The sequence below is a fragment of the Procambarus clarkii genome, chromosome 44 (genome assembly GCF_040958095.1).
Source record: "Procambarus clarkii isolate CNS0578487 chromosome 44, FALCON_Pclarkii_2.0, whole genome shotgun sequence".
Taxonomy (NCBI): Eukaryota; Metazoa; Arthropoda; class Malacostraca; order Decapoda; family Cambaridae; genus Procambarus; species Procambarus clarkii.
In genome coordinates this window covers 21,216,610-21,234,112 of record NC_091193.1, presented here as the reverse complement: position 1 = coordinate 21,234,112, position 17,503 = coordinate 21,216,610, and the positions used below count along the sequence as shown (strand labels likewise).

At 39.2% G+C, this 17,503-nt stretch overlaps 2 protein-coding genes across 6 annotated transcripts in view; one reads left to right on the top strand and one right to left on the bottom strand.

The window, feature by feature from the left end:
- Nucleotides 1-890: 890 nt before the first annotated feature.
- On the bottom strand, nucleotides 891-9,527 carry LOC123745332 (uncharacterized). 2 transcript variants are annotated; one of them, XM_045725801.2, is made up of 2 exons: nucleotides 9,389-9,527; nucleotides 891-4,463 (listed from the first exon to the last, which is right to left on the bottom strand). In XM_045725801.2, exon 2 carries the CDS (start codon nucleotides 4,453-4,455, stop codon nucleotides 3,052-3,054), a length of 1,404 nt encoding a protein of 467 aa, XP_045581757.2. In that variant the 5' UTR covers nucleotides 4,456-4,463; nucleotides 9,389-9,527; the 3' UTR covers nucleotides 891-3,051. The 2 variants fall into 2 exon arrangements, with proteins under 2 accessions (XP_045581757.2, XP_069156885.1); XM_069300784.1 differs by lacking the exon at nucleotides 9,389-9,527 and adding an exon at nucleotides 7,025-7,108.
- Nucleotides 9,528-12,160: 2,633 nt separating this feature from the next.
- The window catches only part of trc (Serine/threonine-protein kinase tricornered), a 148,026-nt gene continuing 142,683 nt past the window's right edge, over nucleotides 12,161-17,503 (top strand). For 2 of the 4 annotated variants that reach the window (XM_069300781.1, XM_045725798.2), the window contains exon 1: nucleotides 12,161-12,525. The gene's annotated coding sequence lies outside the window, so the exon portion shown is untranslated. The remainder of the gene's footprint in view (nucleotides 12,526-17,503) is intronic. The other 2 variants (XM_069300780.1, XM_069300782.1) reach the window with 2 other exon arrangements.

Here is a 17,503-nt window from a genome sequence, read left to right as displayed (position 1 = left end):
GGATGTGCCTACAAGGAGTAAGATTTAGCTCAAAGGCCTGGCATCATACAAGAAAATTTCTGTATTTCTATCAGAATGAAAATTGTCGTACATTTGTTAACATGGATAAAGGAATGGATCAAGTAATTTTTTCTTTTATAATTTTCTTGATAATTTTTTTGTTTTTCCTTCAATCACTTCTCTGTGATTAGGTTGTCATATTCATACCTGTTTACATTATAACCTGTCTGTCCCATGGAAAACATATACAGTATAGTACTGTGCTTTTCTGTAGAGAACACATGACTACCAGACAGAAAATATTATACTTCTTAATAATGATGATTTTTGTTGTTGTATTCGTAGTAAAATCATTTTCACTGCCTGTGGAGGCAATTTGACTTCTTTTTTTTTTTTTTTTTTTTTTTTTTTTTTTTTTTTTTTTTTTTTTAGTTTTAGTGGTTATCTTGAGATGATTTCGGGGCTTAGTGTCCCAGCGGCCTGGTCCTCGACCAGGCCTCCACCCCCAGGAAGCAGCCCGTGACAGCTGACTAACTCCCAGGTACCTATTTACTGCTAGGTAACAGGGGCATCAGGGTGAAAAAAACTCTGCCCATTGTTTCTCACCGGCACCCGGGATTGAACCTGGGAGCACAGGATCGTGTGCCCAGTGTTCTGTCCACTCAGCCACCAGCTCCCCAAAGCTGTGGTACACAGCTTCAGAATATGATGTAATCATGTGAGGCACTCTTATGTATTTGTTTTACCCACTTAAACATAATGTTGGAACTCTTTATATTGCTTTGCTACAATTTGCTTCAGTATTTTTATTTGTATAAAAATTAACTATACATAGCAGAATGAAGAAAATAAAATGAAGATATGTAATAGGATCAGTAATACATATACTGTATTGTATATAATTTTTAATGTATTGTTTTAAACTATCAAACTAAATGTTGTTCCAACACTATAAACAAATCCTTAAATATCAGTACAAACAATGATCTCTCTACTACTACTATTACTACCTATTTGTCAATACTACCACCATTTGTCAAGAAAATGAAAGTTAAATTGTACTTTTAGTATTGTTAAAGAAAACTTGACTGGCAAACAAGTATTTTGTATACAATATATCTTTGTTATTTTGAATTAAGTACTGTATATGAGTACTGTATTTTGTTACAGTACTCATATGACAGGTTGGAGGTGGCATCTTGTTATAGTAAATGTGAAAACATATACTGTAATCTTATTGCCTGACATTTACAAATATTATTATATTGTCTTAGTAAAGTTAGTAAGAACAAAGAAATAGTAAACCACAAATAATATAATATTGGTTATACAATATAAGAACGATTCCACAGAATAAATGAGTTTTTTAAGAATGTTCTTAATTATTTATTTGACCCACAAATGGCAAAACAAGATTCATTAACTGTTACAACATTCAGAAAGATATAATTCATTGGGAAGATGGTAAAAAACTTTTGGATCAGTATTATGGCTAATCAGTGGAATTCTTTATTATTAACCCTTAGGCTGCTATCAGCACTTTAAAGTATATTATGGTAGGTAGAAAAGTTTGGTAACAATGTTTTTAAGCGGTGAAATTAGTGGCAATGAGTGAAATTTAGTGCTGCTCATGAATTCTGGAAAACAATAAGAAGTGATACACAGGAAATATAATCGAACCAGCTTCCTGAGTAACCCCAGATGCGTGCCTTAAGCCATAGATCACGACATGCAAAAAGTTATAATAACCTGGCATCTGCCTGAATCCACAAAGAGTCTGGAAGCACTGAGTTAGTGCCAACCCAAGTTTTACAAATAACTTGTATGCACTCGAGTGTCGGTAATGGAGTTTACCAAATGCTCCTGGTGGAGAACTTCATTATGTTCACTAGAGTGCATGCAGATTATTTGTAAAACTTGGGTTGGCACTAGTTCAATGCCTCCAGAATCCTAGTGGACTCAGGTGGATCCCAGGTTAAATAACTTATAGCATGCCGTTGTCCATGGGTTAAGGATCATGTCTTGGGTTACCCAGATGTTAGCTCATTCAACATGTGAAGGATAGATGTAATTGTTAATATAATAATCCCTGTTGATGTCTGATAAAGACCTTTTGTGCCTTGTGTAATTCTCTTTTTTTGCACTACTGCTCACAGGATGAGTATGGGATGCACAATAAACTAGCTGCCGCTGACGGCGACAATTAAAATTAATTCCCGTTCTGCTCAAACAATTTTCCTAATAAGTATTTATGTGGTCAAAGTACTTCCAAAAGAAGTGCATTTGGTGAGACTACTGAATTAATTGATTAAAGAATTTAATTCAGCAGTCTATGGGTTAATGACAAAATATTTTGCTTTTCATCAAGCACCAGGGTGTTTGGGGACAATTACAACTCAGGGTAATATAGGAAATAATTATAAATATTGTTAAAAAGAGAATGGATATTTTGATGCACTGTAACAACCCTCATATCTCAAAATTAGGCAATTTGTTTTCCATAATTGGGAATGAGAAACCTGTTAGGCCAACTACTGACATTATTTGGGCTGCAACCCACAATAGTTCCCTAACACTCTCAAGTACCTATTTACTGCTAGACAGAAGCATCAGGTGAAAAGGAACATTTCTTTCCTGCCATGAAGATTTAACCCTTTGGTTTTGACCTGTGCTGACCACTGCTGCAGAAAACATGCAGATTACTGTTATAGAATTACTGCATTGGTTTTTTTGGGGGCACTAGTGTTTGTGTTTGACTTGGTATTAATCTGGGCCTAGTGACTACTACTGTACACGTCTTCAACACAATGAAAGAAGCAGCTCCAGTAACAAACACAATGATGTCATGACTCCCATTGTCACAAGGAATGTTTTAATTTTAAGATTTTCTTCCTAGATCCTGGTAGCCCTTTGGATTTCAATTTTGTATTTGGTGTAAACATTAGTGGTGTAGCTGAAAGAGCTTGTGAGGCTTTATTAAAATTCATAGAATTCCATTGCAAGCAGTCATTCATTCAGGAATAATAGGGACTTTATAGGTCCACCACCTTGCTAGTAACCCAGGTCATGGCCACGATAATGGCTTTGAGCATGGCCACGGTCATAATTAGGATGATTGATGGGGTATTTACTATAGCCATGTTTGTCACGATCATATTGTTCATGTTTGTTGTGCTCATATTTATCAAACTCGTATTCTTGCCTAGGACTACGAGCATGTTCATCATTGTAATATGGATCAGGTTCGTGGGGATGAGCTTGTCCTCTGTCCCCATATTGCCTATGGTTGTGATGAGGATCCTGTCTATATCCACGATTTTGATCTAGTTCTGGGTCATGATATCTGTATCTCCTATCAGAAGTAGCATCTTTATGTTGTCCTGGATCATAATAACTGTTTCTCCTATCAGAAATAGGATCTTTATGGTATCCTGGATCGTAATAACTGTTTCTCCTATCAGAAATAGGATCTTTATGGTATCCTGGATCATAATAACTTTTTCTCCTATCAGAAATAGGATCTCTATGGTGTCCTGGATCATAGTAACTGTTTCTCCGATCAGAAGTAGGATCTTTTTGGTGTCTTGGATCATAATTACTTTTTCTCCTATCAGAAATAGGATCTGTATAGCGTTCTGCATCATAATAACTGGATCTTCTATCAGAAATAGGATCTGTATAGCGTTCTGCATCATAATAACTGGATCTTCTATCAGAAATAGGATCTTTGTGGTATTCTGGGCTCGTCTGGGCTCTTTCATAATAGGAAGAACTGTAGTCAGTAGATTGAGACAGCTTTTCCTGTCTATTATAATCATGATGCAAGTTCTTATCATCTGTGGAGTTTGAGGAAATACTGGCATGTTCACTTTCATAACTCTTTTTGTAATTATCTGAAGGTGCCTTTGGAAATTTGTCTACATTACTGGAGGAATTGCCATCAAAGGAGTTCTGATAACTAGGTTGATCTAAGTTGATAGAAGCTTTGCTTCTCTTCTTTGGATCGTATGTGACTGAGGTCTTGAGACCCCAGTCAATCATGGCCCTAGTTACTGCATCAATGTTCTCATCAGATTCATTTTTGTCTTCATTAAGTATCTCAGGACTCATATTAGCATCCTCTTTGGTTTGTATGATTTTATTTTCTTCTTTTATGGAATCTTTCTTTAATTCCAAATGTTGCTTCGCAGGATTTTTGTGTTTAGATTTTGAATTAGGTGACTTTATATCAAGTTCTAGTGGAGGCTTTATCTTGATTTCCTGTGCCTCCCTTTTGGCAATTTCTTCCCTTTGGGCACGAATAACACTAGCTACAGGAATCCAATCATCTTCTTCAGTGGGCAATTCATCAAATCTCAGAGGTATATCATCGGCCTTCTTCCATGTTTTGCCATCATTTTTCTCAACAAGATTTTCTGCTGGAGGATCATCATCCTGTGGTGCAGTTGGTTCCATATTGTACTCTGCAAAAGAAGCAAAACCACTTACAGTATTGGATTGTGAAAAATACTCTAGTTCATTGTAAATTCTCACAATCATATGTTATATGTTTAAATTAAATTAAATTAATTAATTAAATTTTTATTCAGGTAATTTTAATTTAATTAAAAAAAATTAATTTAATAATATTGTTGACCAAACCGCACACTAGAAAGTGAAGGGACGACGACGTTTCGCTCCGTCCAGAACCATTCTTACAATCGACTTGAGAATGGTCCAGGACGGATTGAAACGTCGTCGTTCCTTTACTTTCTAGTGTGTGTGGTCTGGTCAACATATTTCTGCCACGTTATTGTGGCTCCTCGTCTGCAATAATAACATTACCTTGTAGCAGACTGATGAAGAAAAGGACCTTGGAGTCACGATCCAAGAATCACTGAAAGTTGTACAATAGGTTGGAGCAGCAGTAAAAAAAAAAAAAGTAACAAAACCCTAGGAATAATCAAGCGTACCTTTGACTTTTAAAGTCCAGAAAAGTTTTGACATTTACGGCATCGGCGGGTAGGCAGTTCCATGGGTTTATAACCCTGTGGGTGAAAAAGCTTCTCCTGTTTTCAGTCCTACATTGTGGCTTGTTGAGTTTGGAACACTGCTCCTTGTTTGTGTTACATCTGACCTTTTGATGAAACTGTCTGGATCAACATCCTCCAAATTGTTCAGTATTTTAATACCTTTCTATAAGATCCGACCACTCATGTCTGATTTGCCGTGTTGTGAGCCCTGAGGCCGTCTACCTGTCCTGGTATGAGATTTTACTTAATTCTGAAATTATTTTTATTACCTGGTGTTATACTTTCTCCAAAACAGCTATGTTCTTCTGTAGATGAGATATCCATGCTTGGATATAATAATCCAAGTAGGTGAGCACAAGACATTTACACACTTGAATCACTATCTTTTCATTAAAATCCAGCTAGAAAAAATCACCAGGACATATGAGGCGGATCTTTGACGAGTTGCCGGCTTTCTGTCCTAGTCGAAGCCACTAGAGTGTGTAGCGAGTATACCTTGTACTCGCTCCAATCTTTCATTACCTTAATGACAAACTAATTAGCACTAATTAACTAATTATGACTACTCATATCCTTTCCCTAATTACAGGTAACACTCTTTCCATCCAGTTGGAGGAAGCTGAAGTGTAGTCACCAAATATAAGCAAGCGATATGCAAATAGCCAACAGTACAATTTCCGAAAACGATGCCGGACACTCGGCGTATACAGGTGCATAGGTGCCGGACCAACCGGGCTGTGGTGGGTATGTGGGCCTGTGGGCTGCTCCAAGCAACAGCCTGGTGGACCAAACTCTCACAAGTCAAGCCTGGCCTCGGGCCGGGCTTGGAGAGTAGAACTCCCAGAACCCCATCAACCAGGTATCAACCAGGTATACAGTTCTAATCTACCCCAAACACTACAGCTTCGACACAGAGCAGACAGCAGACTACGACCGGATCGAGCTACAACGCTCTCGCTCCCCACCGTGTTTAGACACTCGCGATTCCCCATCGAGCCGCCACGCTCTCCCGCATAGAGCTCCACGACTCCGGCATCACTCAGCTCTCTGCTCTGCTCCAAGCTCCGTCTGAACCTCTACGACAATGCCACCAACCGACTTCTGTAATCAAGACTACTAAATAAATATGAAACTCACTAAACACTGTGTATCTAATCTACCCAACAACGTAACATAATCGTACGTTACAAGTGTAGTTGTCCTCAGGTAAATTCTGGTAAATTCAACCTACTTGCATACAGTTTCTCGCTCGTGCGTTGGTAGCACTTTAATTCCCACCGGTAAACAGTACCAGTTTATATGTAAGTAGCACTGGTGATGTTGGATCTCTCATGACCCTTATACAGAACGTTGTACTGAGCTTTTCAATTCTTTAACATGTGGTTGGGAGTTTCAGTTCCCCCTCAAGTTGATAATTCTTGTGCACCTGGAGGCTCCAGGAATTATCTTCATAGCTTGGTGTTTAATTTTCACTAAAGCTTACAGTCTAGCGCTGGGAAAATCTATAAGGGTCATAGCATAGTACTTAGTAGTCAATTAGGGACCTAATGAACATCATGTAGAACATTCTGGCATATTTAACATTAATAACAATGCGCTTTCCAGCAAGTGTTATTAAAGTGGTTTTAGCTTTTCTTTAAGCCTAAGCTGTAATTCGCTTACAAAGTCACTTAATATTCACACCGAGGTATTTGTATTGCCTGCAGTTTTCAATGCGTTGACATTAAAAAGAGGAGGGGGGGGCATAGGGTCCAAGTTTTTTCTGGGGAAACGATAAGCCCACATTCAAAACATCTATTTGCAAGCATATCAAAGAGAGTCCGCAGCCGGTTACCACTGTTCGGAATGACGCAGAAGTCATCTGTGTAGCATATGACATCCTCCTCGACTTGTGTAGAAATGTCAGCTATCAGTATATTTCTGATGATAGTGTTACGGCCTGTCAGGGATACGATAGTCCACCCTGGAAGTTTTCTCTTGATACAGACGTCCATTAGTGAAATGAGACTTACCTGAATTTACCTGAGGGCCATTAACACTGGTGGCCTCGACGAGGACAGGAAGCCGGCGGCTTGTCAAAGGTCCCTCCATTTGCCCTAAAAGAAAATTTCCAGCTGAATTTTAAACATCAGGAGTTTTCGTATCTACGGCTTCGGCGTATAAGCGATTTCAGACTTATTCTTTGAACCACCTAAACTACCATGGGGCTTGACGTCACAATCAAGGACGTCGCTGGCTAGTGGTAGGACTGGCCGGAGGTGACGTCACGTAGGCTGGGTCGAAGCTGAGGCTAGTCGGTGACCGCCTCACATAGAAGTAGGCCAGCCATAAGCTGATATTCAAGAATGTGGAATTTGTTCAGTGCTAGACATGCATATTGATATTAGGGCAAACGTAAGTAATTGCCTGTTGCAGCCAACCCCATTCATTGTTAAGTCACTTACGGCTAGTAGTGGATGATCTTTTCCGGCTGTAATTTAAAAGTTAACGGAATTTTGGCATTCACGACTTCGGCGGGTAGGCGGTTCCATGTGTTAATAACCCTGTAGGTGAACAAGCATTTCCTGTTCTCAGTTCTACATAGTGGCTTGTTGTTATTGAGACTGTTGCTCCTTGTTTGTGTTACATCTGATTGCACTACTGCCCGCCATTTGTTTGGGACAACTTTAGCTGTTTGCCCTTGTTCAGTCCTGCAGGTGCTGGATTAAGGATATCTCGGTATGGTACTAAGGTGTTAGGGATTAAGTGTAACGTGACTGTTGTGATCATTTAGTTCCAAGTATCATGTAAATCGATTACTGAATTTTCTTAGTTGTTTCCCGTTCCCCGTCTTCCACTGTGCCTTTAGACACTGTCTAGGTGCATTAATTAAAGGACTCAGGATAAGTTATAGGTATAGTTAACAATGTATTAACACAAAATTGCTTAAGTTCTTATTTCATTTTCCATTCGTGGTTTGACACCATTATTCTCTCTACACATTTGGATTAAGGTCTTTATCAGACCTCAACGGAGATAAGATACATAATACTCTAATGTGTATCTCTGTCTCTGGCCACACACACTTTACATTTCACTTCATCTACATCTCTATACAAGCCTAGCCGCCAGAGAAATAGATAAGTACCTGGGAGTTGAGCACTGTTGTTTTGCATCGTGGGAAAGGTCATACACTCGTTAGCATAGCTCTATTGAGGGACCCCAATTACTACAGGCTTCCTGTCCCCGACAACGATCAGAGCCCAAATAACCATAAAGAGTGATTTAGCATTTTCTCCTGATAATTGCTTACTACGCATCAGTTCAAACTGCAAGACGGAGATCGTTATCTGCATGTTAATGCCTTTCCTGCCGTCAATATTTGTCCGTTTACTTCCTCTAGGTCCATATGACCGATAAATAATTAATGATGCTGATACTCGAGATATTGGGGGCATTATGGGAATTACAAGCATTAATATACCCACGACATTGCAAGGACTAACATCATCAGAGCCTGCAACGGTTTCATGTGTTCATCATTAACATCAGTTGAATTTGTATTAGTCTATCATTTATTCTATTGTAAATTATTGGCCCCGATAAAAGGCACTTATTAGGATTATCTGAAATCAAATGTCTTTTTTTGCTTATATGAGGCGTTTTTAAATTGCTTGTATCAACATTAATGGAATAATTTTTCTGTTTATAGTAATCTATCCATAATTCCTCGTTCTCTCGAAAAATATATTAAGAACCTCTGAAACAACTTTATGGATCTTAGAAATTATATGACAAAAACTCCTTGTTAATCATACGCCATATTTCACACTTGAATCTGTGAAATACTCAGGGAAAGTGGCCTAGGGGTGTTTATAATTGCTAATATTTTTTAAAGCCTTTAACTTAGGTGGCTACCCTAAGGTAGCTTAGGTGGCTTAACCTACCCCGACTAGCCTATGTCCCTCCCGTACCTCGGACCATTCCCCCTGTAAATTTGGACGAGGCCAGGTGTCTGGCCTTCAACTTTAGATAGACATTCTCATATAATATATATTCTCTCATATAATATAGACAGCACCCTCTACGAGTTCAGAGTGCAGGTTGTAAGCATAAACTGTAGTGTTCACGACAGCAGCGAAAGCTTGACTTGCATATACAGCGCATACATAACATTATAACTGTGATGAACACTATAGACTATAGCGTGGTCGAGACTATGGGCAATATAATATTGCCTCACTACACACATAAAGAAGGCAGACAGTATATCTTGTCACACTATGTGCGTGAATTCTGTGAACTAATGGCATGATTGAAACAACGTGTTTTGTCTGCAAATGTCTTAAATGTTTTTGAAGCCAGTGTTAGCAACAATGGTGATTTAAGGCACATACCTTGATGAGAGGGTGAGAGGCTGGCCGGAGACTGCTACACTGCCACACACTGCCCTTGTTGGCCCCATCCTGATAACGCTATATAGATAAATATTATCTCTTCTTAATCATAACAAGCAGCTGCTGCTGTGCTTTGTCAATGATGATTCTGCAAGAATGATAATATGCATTATTCACGAACTTGTATCGCAATACTGATGGGCATAATTGTTGTACTCAAACTGACTACCATAAATTGATCATAAATAGTACTGATAGAACTGTTAGCTTGATCAGCAGAAGGTATATATCAGTAATGATGTCATTTCTACACAAGAATGCACGATGTAATCTGAAACTTTGAACAAACAGCATTCATTATTATACAATTATTGGCCTGTTAACCTGTGATTAGGCTTGTCTCTACCAAGAGATAACTTCTGATATTGTCTTTTAGGCCACATATTCTTACAATATAAAATGTAGTGAAAATATATGCAATTTTAGGTCGATCAGTGTGTGATTGTAAAAACGCCGGAGGCAGCGAATGTTGATAGTGTCAAGACCTCGTGGGAAGGATGCATCACAACAGCATTTCTGTCTGTCCCCTCGAATAATACCACGTATTTTCACGTTAAAATCCCCAACGTGAAAATATAATGCACTATAAATCATAGCGGCTCGGTAAATTGACGGGCTGTTACGTTTTCTATTCTTGGGTCCATCAGTTAGGTTCGCGCAATTTAGTACAGCATTTTTCTGACGTTGTGACAGCTCGAGAGGACGGCCTGTTTATTTAGCTCCTCTACATGGCAGAGTGAATGACTAACGACTCGGCTCGGATACCATAATTGAGATGAGAGAGTAATACAGCGCTACTGGGGCAGAGCGAGGTACATAAGATCTTATTTTAGAAAGAATGCCAACTGTTTTAGCAGTAATTGAGCTTAAAGTATAAATTGTGTTAAAAAAAATAAAAAAATGGGGGAACATGGCAGAAAATAGCAATTATACAAGTTGGTCAGCAAACAGCATTGTTTAAAATAATAAGATATAGGTTGACATTTAGGGGTAAGGTAGGTTAATTTATTAGGCAGTATTTAGTTTTTATCTTAAATTGGTTGAGAGAGGTACAGCCTTTGATATGATTGGGAAGGTCATTCCACATTCTGGGTCCCTTAATTTGTAGAGCATTTCTAGTTTGATTAAGTCGTACTCTTGGAATATCAAATAGATATTTGTTTCTGGTGTGGTGCCCATGGGTTCTGCTACAACCTTCTAAGAAGCTTTTAAGGTCATAATTGACATTACAGTTCAGAGTTTTAAATATATAGAGTACACATGAGAGGATGTGCAGTGAGTTAATATTTAACATATTCAGAGATTTGAGTAAGGGTACCGAGTGCTGTCTGGGGCCAGTTAGATATTGTTCTAATAGCAGCTTTGTGTTGAGTAATTAGAGGACGTAAATGATTTTGTGTAGTAGAACCTCGAGCAGAAATACCATAGTTCAGATAAGGAGAGATGAGAGAGTAATAGAGCGTCACCAGGGCAGGGCGATGTAGAAAATATCTGATCTTTGAATATTAAATATTCTAAGATATATTAGAATATTAGAGATTAAGAACATAAGAACATAAGAACATAAGAACAAAGGTAACTGCAGAAGGCCTATTGGCCCATACGAGGCAGCTCCTATTCTATAACCACCCAATCCCACTCATATACTTGTCCAACCCGTGCTTGAAACGATCGAGGGACCCCACCTCCACAATGTTACGCGGCAATTGGTTCCACAAATCAACAACCCTGTTACTGAACCAGTATTTACCCAAGTCTTTCCTAAATCTAAACTTATCCAATTTATATCCATTGTTTCGTGTTCTGTCCTGTGTTGATACTTTTAATACCCTATTAATATCCCCCCGGTTATGTCCATTCATCCACTTGTAAACCTCTATCATGTCACCCCTAACTCTTCGCCTTTCCAGTGAATGCAACTTAAGCTTTGTTAATCTTTCTTCATATGAAAGATTTCTAATTTGGGGAATTAACTTAGTCATCCTACGCTGGACACGTTCAAGTGAATTTATATCCATTCTATAATATGGCGACCAAAACTGAACTGCATAATCTAAATGGGGCCTAACTAGAGCAAGATATAGCTTGAGAACCACACCAGGTGTCTTGTTACTAACGCTGCGATTAATAAATCCAAGTGTCCGATTTGCCTTATTACGAACATTTATGCATTGATCCTTTTGTTTTAAATTCTTACTAATCATAACTCCCAGATCCCTTTCGCAATCCGACTTCGCAATCACAACACCATCTAGCTCGTATCTTGTAACTCTATCATCATTACCTAACCTCAGAACTTTACATTTATCAGCATTAAACTGTATCTGCCAATCCTTTGACCATTTCAAAACCCATTAAATATTAGAATATTTTAGATATTAAGATAGTCTACCCTAGAGAGATAAATACAAACTGAGATATATATATATATATCAGTGTATGGAGGCTGGAAGATAAGTTAGGCGCGTATGCCACAGAGAGGCCCAGGTAAAGTAAAATAAATAAAAACCCATTAAGACGTACATGATTCCCCGAAACGCTTTGCGTAACAGTGGCTTTAGGCATTGTATATACCAGCCCTATCTATAAACCTATCAATTTTTGTATAACCTCTTGTATGCACGTACTTTACCTGAATAAACATTTATTATATATTATTTACTTATTATTACATGTGAGTAGGGAGGGTTGGAAAGACAGGTTAGGAGAGTGTGCCGTGGCTCCAGTTCTCTTAGAGAGGCTCCGTCTCGCGTCACAACGGGATCACAAACCCGCGGCGAACGCTCGCTGCTCTCTACCTACCTCTCCCCTCACACCCTCCTCAACCTTCCTGGCTAATCACCAGCAGGTGGGCGTGCTGGGCGGCATCTGAAGGGGTTAGAGTGTCTGGTGAGGGAAGGAGACCTACTTTGTTTAAGGAGTGAGTGAGTGCGGAGGGTGGGCCTCCTGTCGGGGCGTTCCGCGGCACCAGGTGAGACGAGGCCATTGTCGCACTCTCGCTTTTGACGACCATAATTTACCTCGTGCCGAGTGTCTGGACCCTCCAGTCAACATTTCCTCCAACACAGACAACATAGGTGAGTGTTGCTGGCCCAGATTTATCGCTTCTTTAGGTCGTGGGGTCTCTGGGAGGAATTTGAAAGGGGGGGGGATGATCGGGAGTTGACTTGTATGGATTCCTGGAGAGCGCCAACACGGGCTTAACTGGGGCTCTACTGGTGCTCTAGCAGGCTCTACAGGTGCTCAGTCCCTTCCCCTCCAGGGGTCATCATGGGACGTTAAGAGGTCAGGTCACCAGACAGCGTCAACTTGACAGCATGAATGTCCAGTTGCCAAATATTATTTTGTTATTGTTTTTGTTGATAAATCAATCCCCAAGTTGTAGGTGGTGGTGCAGGTGCAGTGGTGGCACCTGTGATGGCACCTGTAGTGTCGCCAGCAGGATACAACACCTGTGGTGGCACCTGTGGTGGCACCTGCAGGATACAACACCTGTAGTGTTGCCTGTAGGATACAACACCTCTAAGCTTGAGGTACAACACTGCCCAAATACAAGCCCATCAGTCAAATACAATATTCATAACAAGATTGTCTTTGAATCAATTGCTAATTAACATGGCTAGCAATTATTGTTGGTTTGTTGATATAACTGAGAGAAGTGTAATATATATTTCAGCTGATCTCTCAAGTTTTTTCTTTTGTAATGATTGTAAGAGGTGAAGTGTTGGGTGTGTGTTTAGTACTCTCTAATGATGTGTCTAAGCAGTTGTTTTGAAGGCCGAGATAGATGAAGTAAAATCAAATTTCATTAAATACTAGACTTCACAGTCTATAATACCTTGTGTATTATCCAGACCATTATTAAGGGCAACAGCTTCAAGCTCAACAAGCGCCCCATTGCAGAACAGAAAACAAGAGATGCTTTTTCTTTCATAGAGTAATAAACTACAAGGAACTGCTTACCTGCCAAAGCTCTTTAAGTGCCAAGATAATACTGTACTTCGGTTTAAAACTGAGCCGGAAAGAATCCTCGGGAATAATCAGGTGACCTTTGACAAGCTGTCGGCTTCCTCTCCCTGATATGGCCACTAAAAATGGTGGCCTTTAGGTAAATTCAGGTAAAAAGAAAACAAGCCATATCTCATAGGGTAAATGAGGAGTTCAGGAACATTATTGTTGAAATGCGAGTTAAAATAGTTGGATTGTTGAAAACTGGTGAATCCCACCTTGGTTGTGTGATTAACAAGCATTTCAAGGCAAGCATCTTCAATTGAAATTTCAACACAAGTGTTGAAGGACTGTCTGAAGCATACAGTAAAACCTGTGTATATAAGTAGCACTGAGGTATTTACCTCAACAGTAGTCCCGGGTTAAGCTCCCATGCAGAGGGTGAAATTTCAGGCCCATTTCCTTATACCTGATGTACCTGTTCATCTAACACAAAATAGTTAAAAGTAAGTTAGGCAGTTGTTGTGGGTTGGATCCTTGGGAGGGAAACTTATTGATCTTGAAGGACCTCAATAAACCTAACAGGCTTCCTATCCCCAATAATAGGAATGTAATAAGAAATTTGCTTGCATCTAGTTGGTTGTCAGTGTCCAGCCACCAGCACCTAAAATCCATCAAATTATATTGCCTGCATCAATGGCTAGAAAGAAACCCCAAGAATTACAGGAGCTCTTCTAATATGCTCCTAAGTATTATATTAAAATATGATGAATATATAAACTTGGAATAAAAATTATAGCACTTTGTTTTCCAAGACTAGTCGTTAACATGAGTCATAAGAATTAATTTCCTTAGTGTTTAATTGAAGGGGGGTTACATTTAAATATATTCAATAGGTTTTGTTTTCAGGTAAATGTGTACTTCTTAAACTGTAAGATGACACAAGAGTAGACACCTAGAAACATGCTTAATAGATAATAAACAATGTGGCTGGATAAAGACACCACAAACACTCCATTGCTAGTACCTGGTCTCTGAAACCAAATTTTATACTGTATCTCCAAATCAATTGAAAATGCCACCAACATGTGATTATTCAGCATGCTACCTTGCACATTATCAGACCCTATGGTCTGATAATGTGCAAGACCATAAGGTCTGATAATGGCCAGTGGTTTCCAAGGCATGAACCACCGAACATTGAAAAGAGTGATGCTATTGCTCACCATTGGAGATGCCTGTGGTGGCTCCACCTAAAAAGTACGCAAACAATTAGATAACATCTGACGACTAGAGACACCATGATACCATGTTCAGTAGTATCAGATCTCAATGGTCTCTGGTTCCCATGGAAACTGCCACCAAAATTTAGGGTGCCTAGTGCATGTATCATACTGTACTTGTGCTCTCAAATAATACATTACATTTTGATGTCAAAACTTCCAACGGACAAAATATGATGTACTATAAATCCTAGTAACTCAAACACTCACATTTTCTATGCATGGTTCACTTAGACTACGTTAAGTTAGGGTTGCCTTGTAAGATTAGGATCAGGTGTTATAGTACACCATTTTCTGTTCATTATGGCAACTTAAATGGACAGGCTGACATAACAGGTACAGGTAATACCAATGTCTGCCCCAAATGGTGGCCAAATTTGCAGGAACCAGGTAAATTACCCTAGAAATGTTGCATTATAGTGCTGAAATGAAAGGGGGGTATAATAATATATATACTAGTACAATATTTTACATGATTATACTGAAAAAATTAAAATACAAATATGTAGTACAGTATGTCCATCCAACCAGATCAGTGGCTGATGTCTGGACATATTGCAAAGTGCATTACACCAGGCTGGCCAAACATTACTTTTTTTTTTTTTTTTTTTTTTTTTTATATAACCTGAGGGCCACTAATACTCGTATACTCGAAGAGGACAGGAAGCCAGTGGCTTGTCAAAGGTCCCCCCCCCCATTTGTCCTGATGATCTTTTCCAGCTGTATTTTAAAACTCAGCAGAGTTTTGCCGTTTACGGTTTCGGCGGGTAAGCGGTTCCACGGGTTTACAATTCTATGGGTGAAAAAGCATCTCCTGTTTTGTGTTTCCCTTTCCGGGAAGCACACCTCATGCGGCCCTTTCCAAGCACACACCTGCCACCACCGCAAAGGATACTGTAATTTGGTCATTTGATGACCAAATTGCAGCCAGACAGCAAAAATTGTAATTAAAAAGAGGTGTCAAGCTTTAGGAACAAAACACTAAGGATGATTGAATAGTCGTAAATAAATGTTCATTTTGAACTGTTAATTTTTGTACAATGTATTTGTTGCTGTTGCATAGGAGTCTATGTTGCCGTTTAAAATTTTGGTTGTTTTTCCTTTTGTTACACTGCTTCAATACTTTGTATTCATGAATGTGGCTAGCCACTAAATCATTTGTATGCACATTGTGTGTTTCTAAGTTCAAGTAATAAAAATATTCTGCAATAATTGTTGTTAAATGACTTCAATTAGTTGTGTGTGGCCCTCATAATGACACAAATGTGACCCATATGGCCCTCAGGGGGGAAACCCTCAATATGAATTGACCACTTTACACCATGTCCAGCCACTTGTTTCATCTCCAGACATAATTTTTGTTGTCATATATAGGTAGTGTCATTTTCTACTTTGCATTGGATGTTTCTGTAAAGATATTACAATATATGAATGTTAAAATACAAATTGGAAACTGCACTACAGTCATTACACTGCCCTGCCCTCAATACACCACCCTACTGACAGAACTAATTCAACTATCATACCAGGAGTGGTTGAGGGCCACAGGGCTAACAGCACTGCTAACCAGGCAAGACTGTGCAGTTCTCATTGAAACTTTAGAAAATACTGAACAAATTAGGGTCCCGGTAGTACAGTCGGGTTCGTTTGTGACGCACAATCGAGAATTCCTGGGTTCAAATCCCAGGCGGGACAGAAATGCTTGGGCACATTTCCTTTCACTTAATACCTCTGTTCACCTAGCACTGAGTAGGTACTCATGAGTTGGTCAAGCTTGTTGTGTGGGTTGCATCCTGGGTGGGGTTAGTAATTTGGCTTTGGGTGGGCAGCGGGACCCTGTTAAAAGCCAAAATGTGTATGAATACACTCTGGCTTCCTGTCCTGCAACACATTGAATTTTAAATTAATTATAAATTGAAGGATGTTGATCTGGACAATTTCTTCTAAAGGTCACATGTAACACAGACAAGGAACAACAGTTTTAAGCCCAAATAAGCCACATTATGGGACTGAAAACAGGAGATGCTTTTTCACCCATAGGGTTATAAACCCATGAACTGTCTACCTGCAAAAGGGGTAATTGCCAAAACTGTTGAATTTTAAATTCCAGCTAGAAAAAGTCTTCAGGACAAATGGTTAGGCCTTTGACAAGCCGCTGGCTTTCTCTCTTCGTTAAGGGCATTAATGTGTTAGTGAACTTCGGGGTAACTTCAGTGCACCACCCTGACGTCAAAACAGTGTCCTATCATCAATACACACACCCTGTCCTCAGCTTAGTAATTGGGCCAGTTACTAGTACAGGTCGTCGGCCTCTCAGCAAAAATCTTGTAGCTTAAAGTGTGGGTCCTGCAGTACATAGAGTACAGTGGTCTGCATCGTCAACTTATAGCTGGAGTTCTTGGGTTGAATTCCTGGACTAGTTGGACATGGTTCCTTTTACCTGATGCCGCTGTTCACCTAGGACTAAAAAAAAAAGTTATATAATAATTATATAACATAATTTTGTTATATAACAAAAGATAATTGTTGATGGTTGCATCCTGGAAAATGATGTATTGGTTAAGGTTGGCCTCAATAAGCCTAAGTGCTCCCCTATTCCCTACAACTGGACACTGAACCATTAAAAAAAAACTTCAGTACAGTATAAGGTAATTATCAAAAAGTGCTAAATTACTGTACACAGTATAGCACATGGAAAGTATATGAAGACGTAATATAGAAATGGTGCCCATTAACGTAGGCCGAAGGGCATCAATTGATCTGAGCTGTAAGAAGCAATATTTTGCCTGTACAGTACCAACAATGTCCAATAATTATTAGTCAC

Bases quoted from the DNA above. Each gene is read 5' to 3' on its own strand.
- LOC123745332 (XM_069300784.1), bottom strand. From the start codon at position 7,103: ATGGAGGGACCTTTGACAAGCCGCCGGCTTCCTGTCCTCGTCGAGGCC. The intron at 4,464-7,024 runs GTAAGTCTCATT...CTTCTTTTGCAG, and splicing joins TGGCCCTCAGGTAAATTCAG to AGTACAATATGGAACCAACT.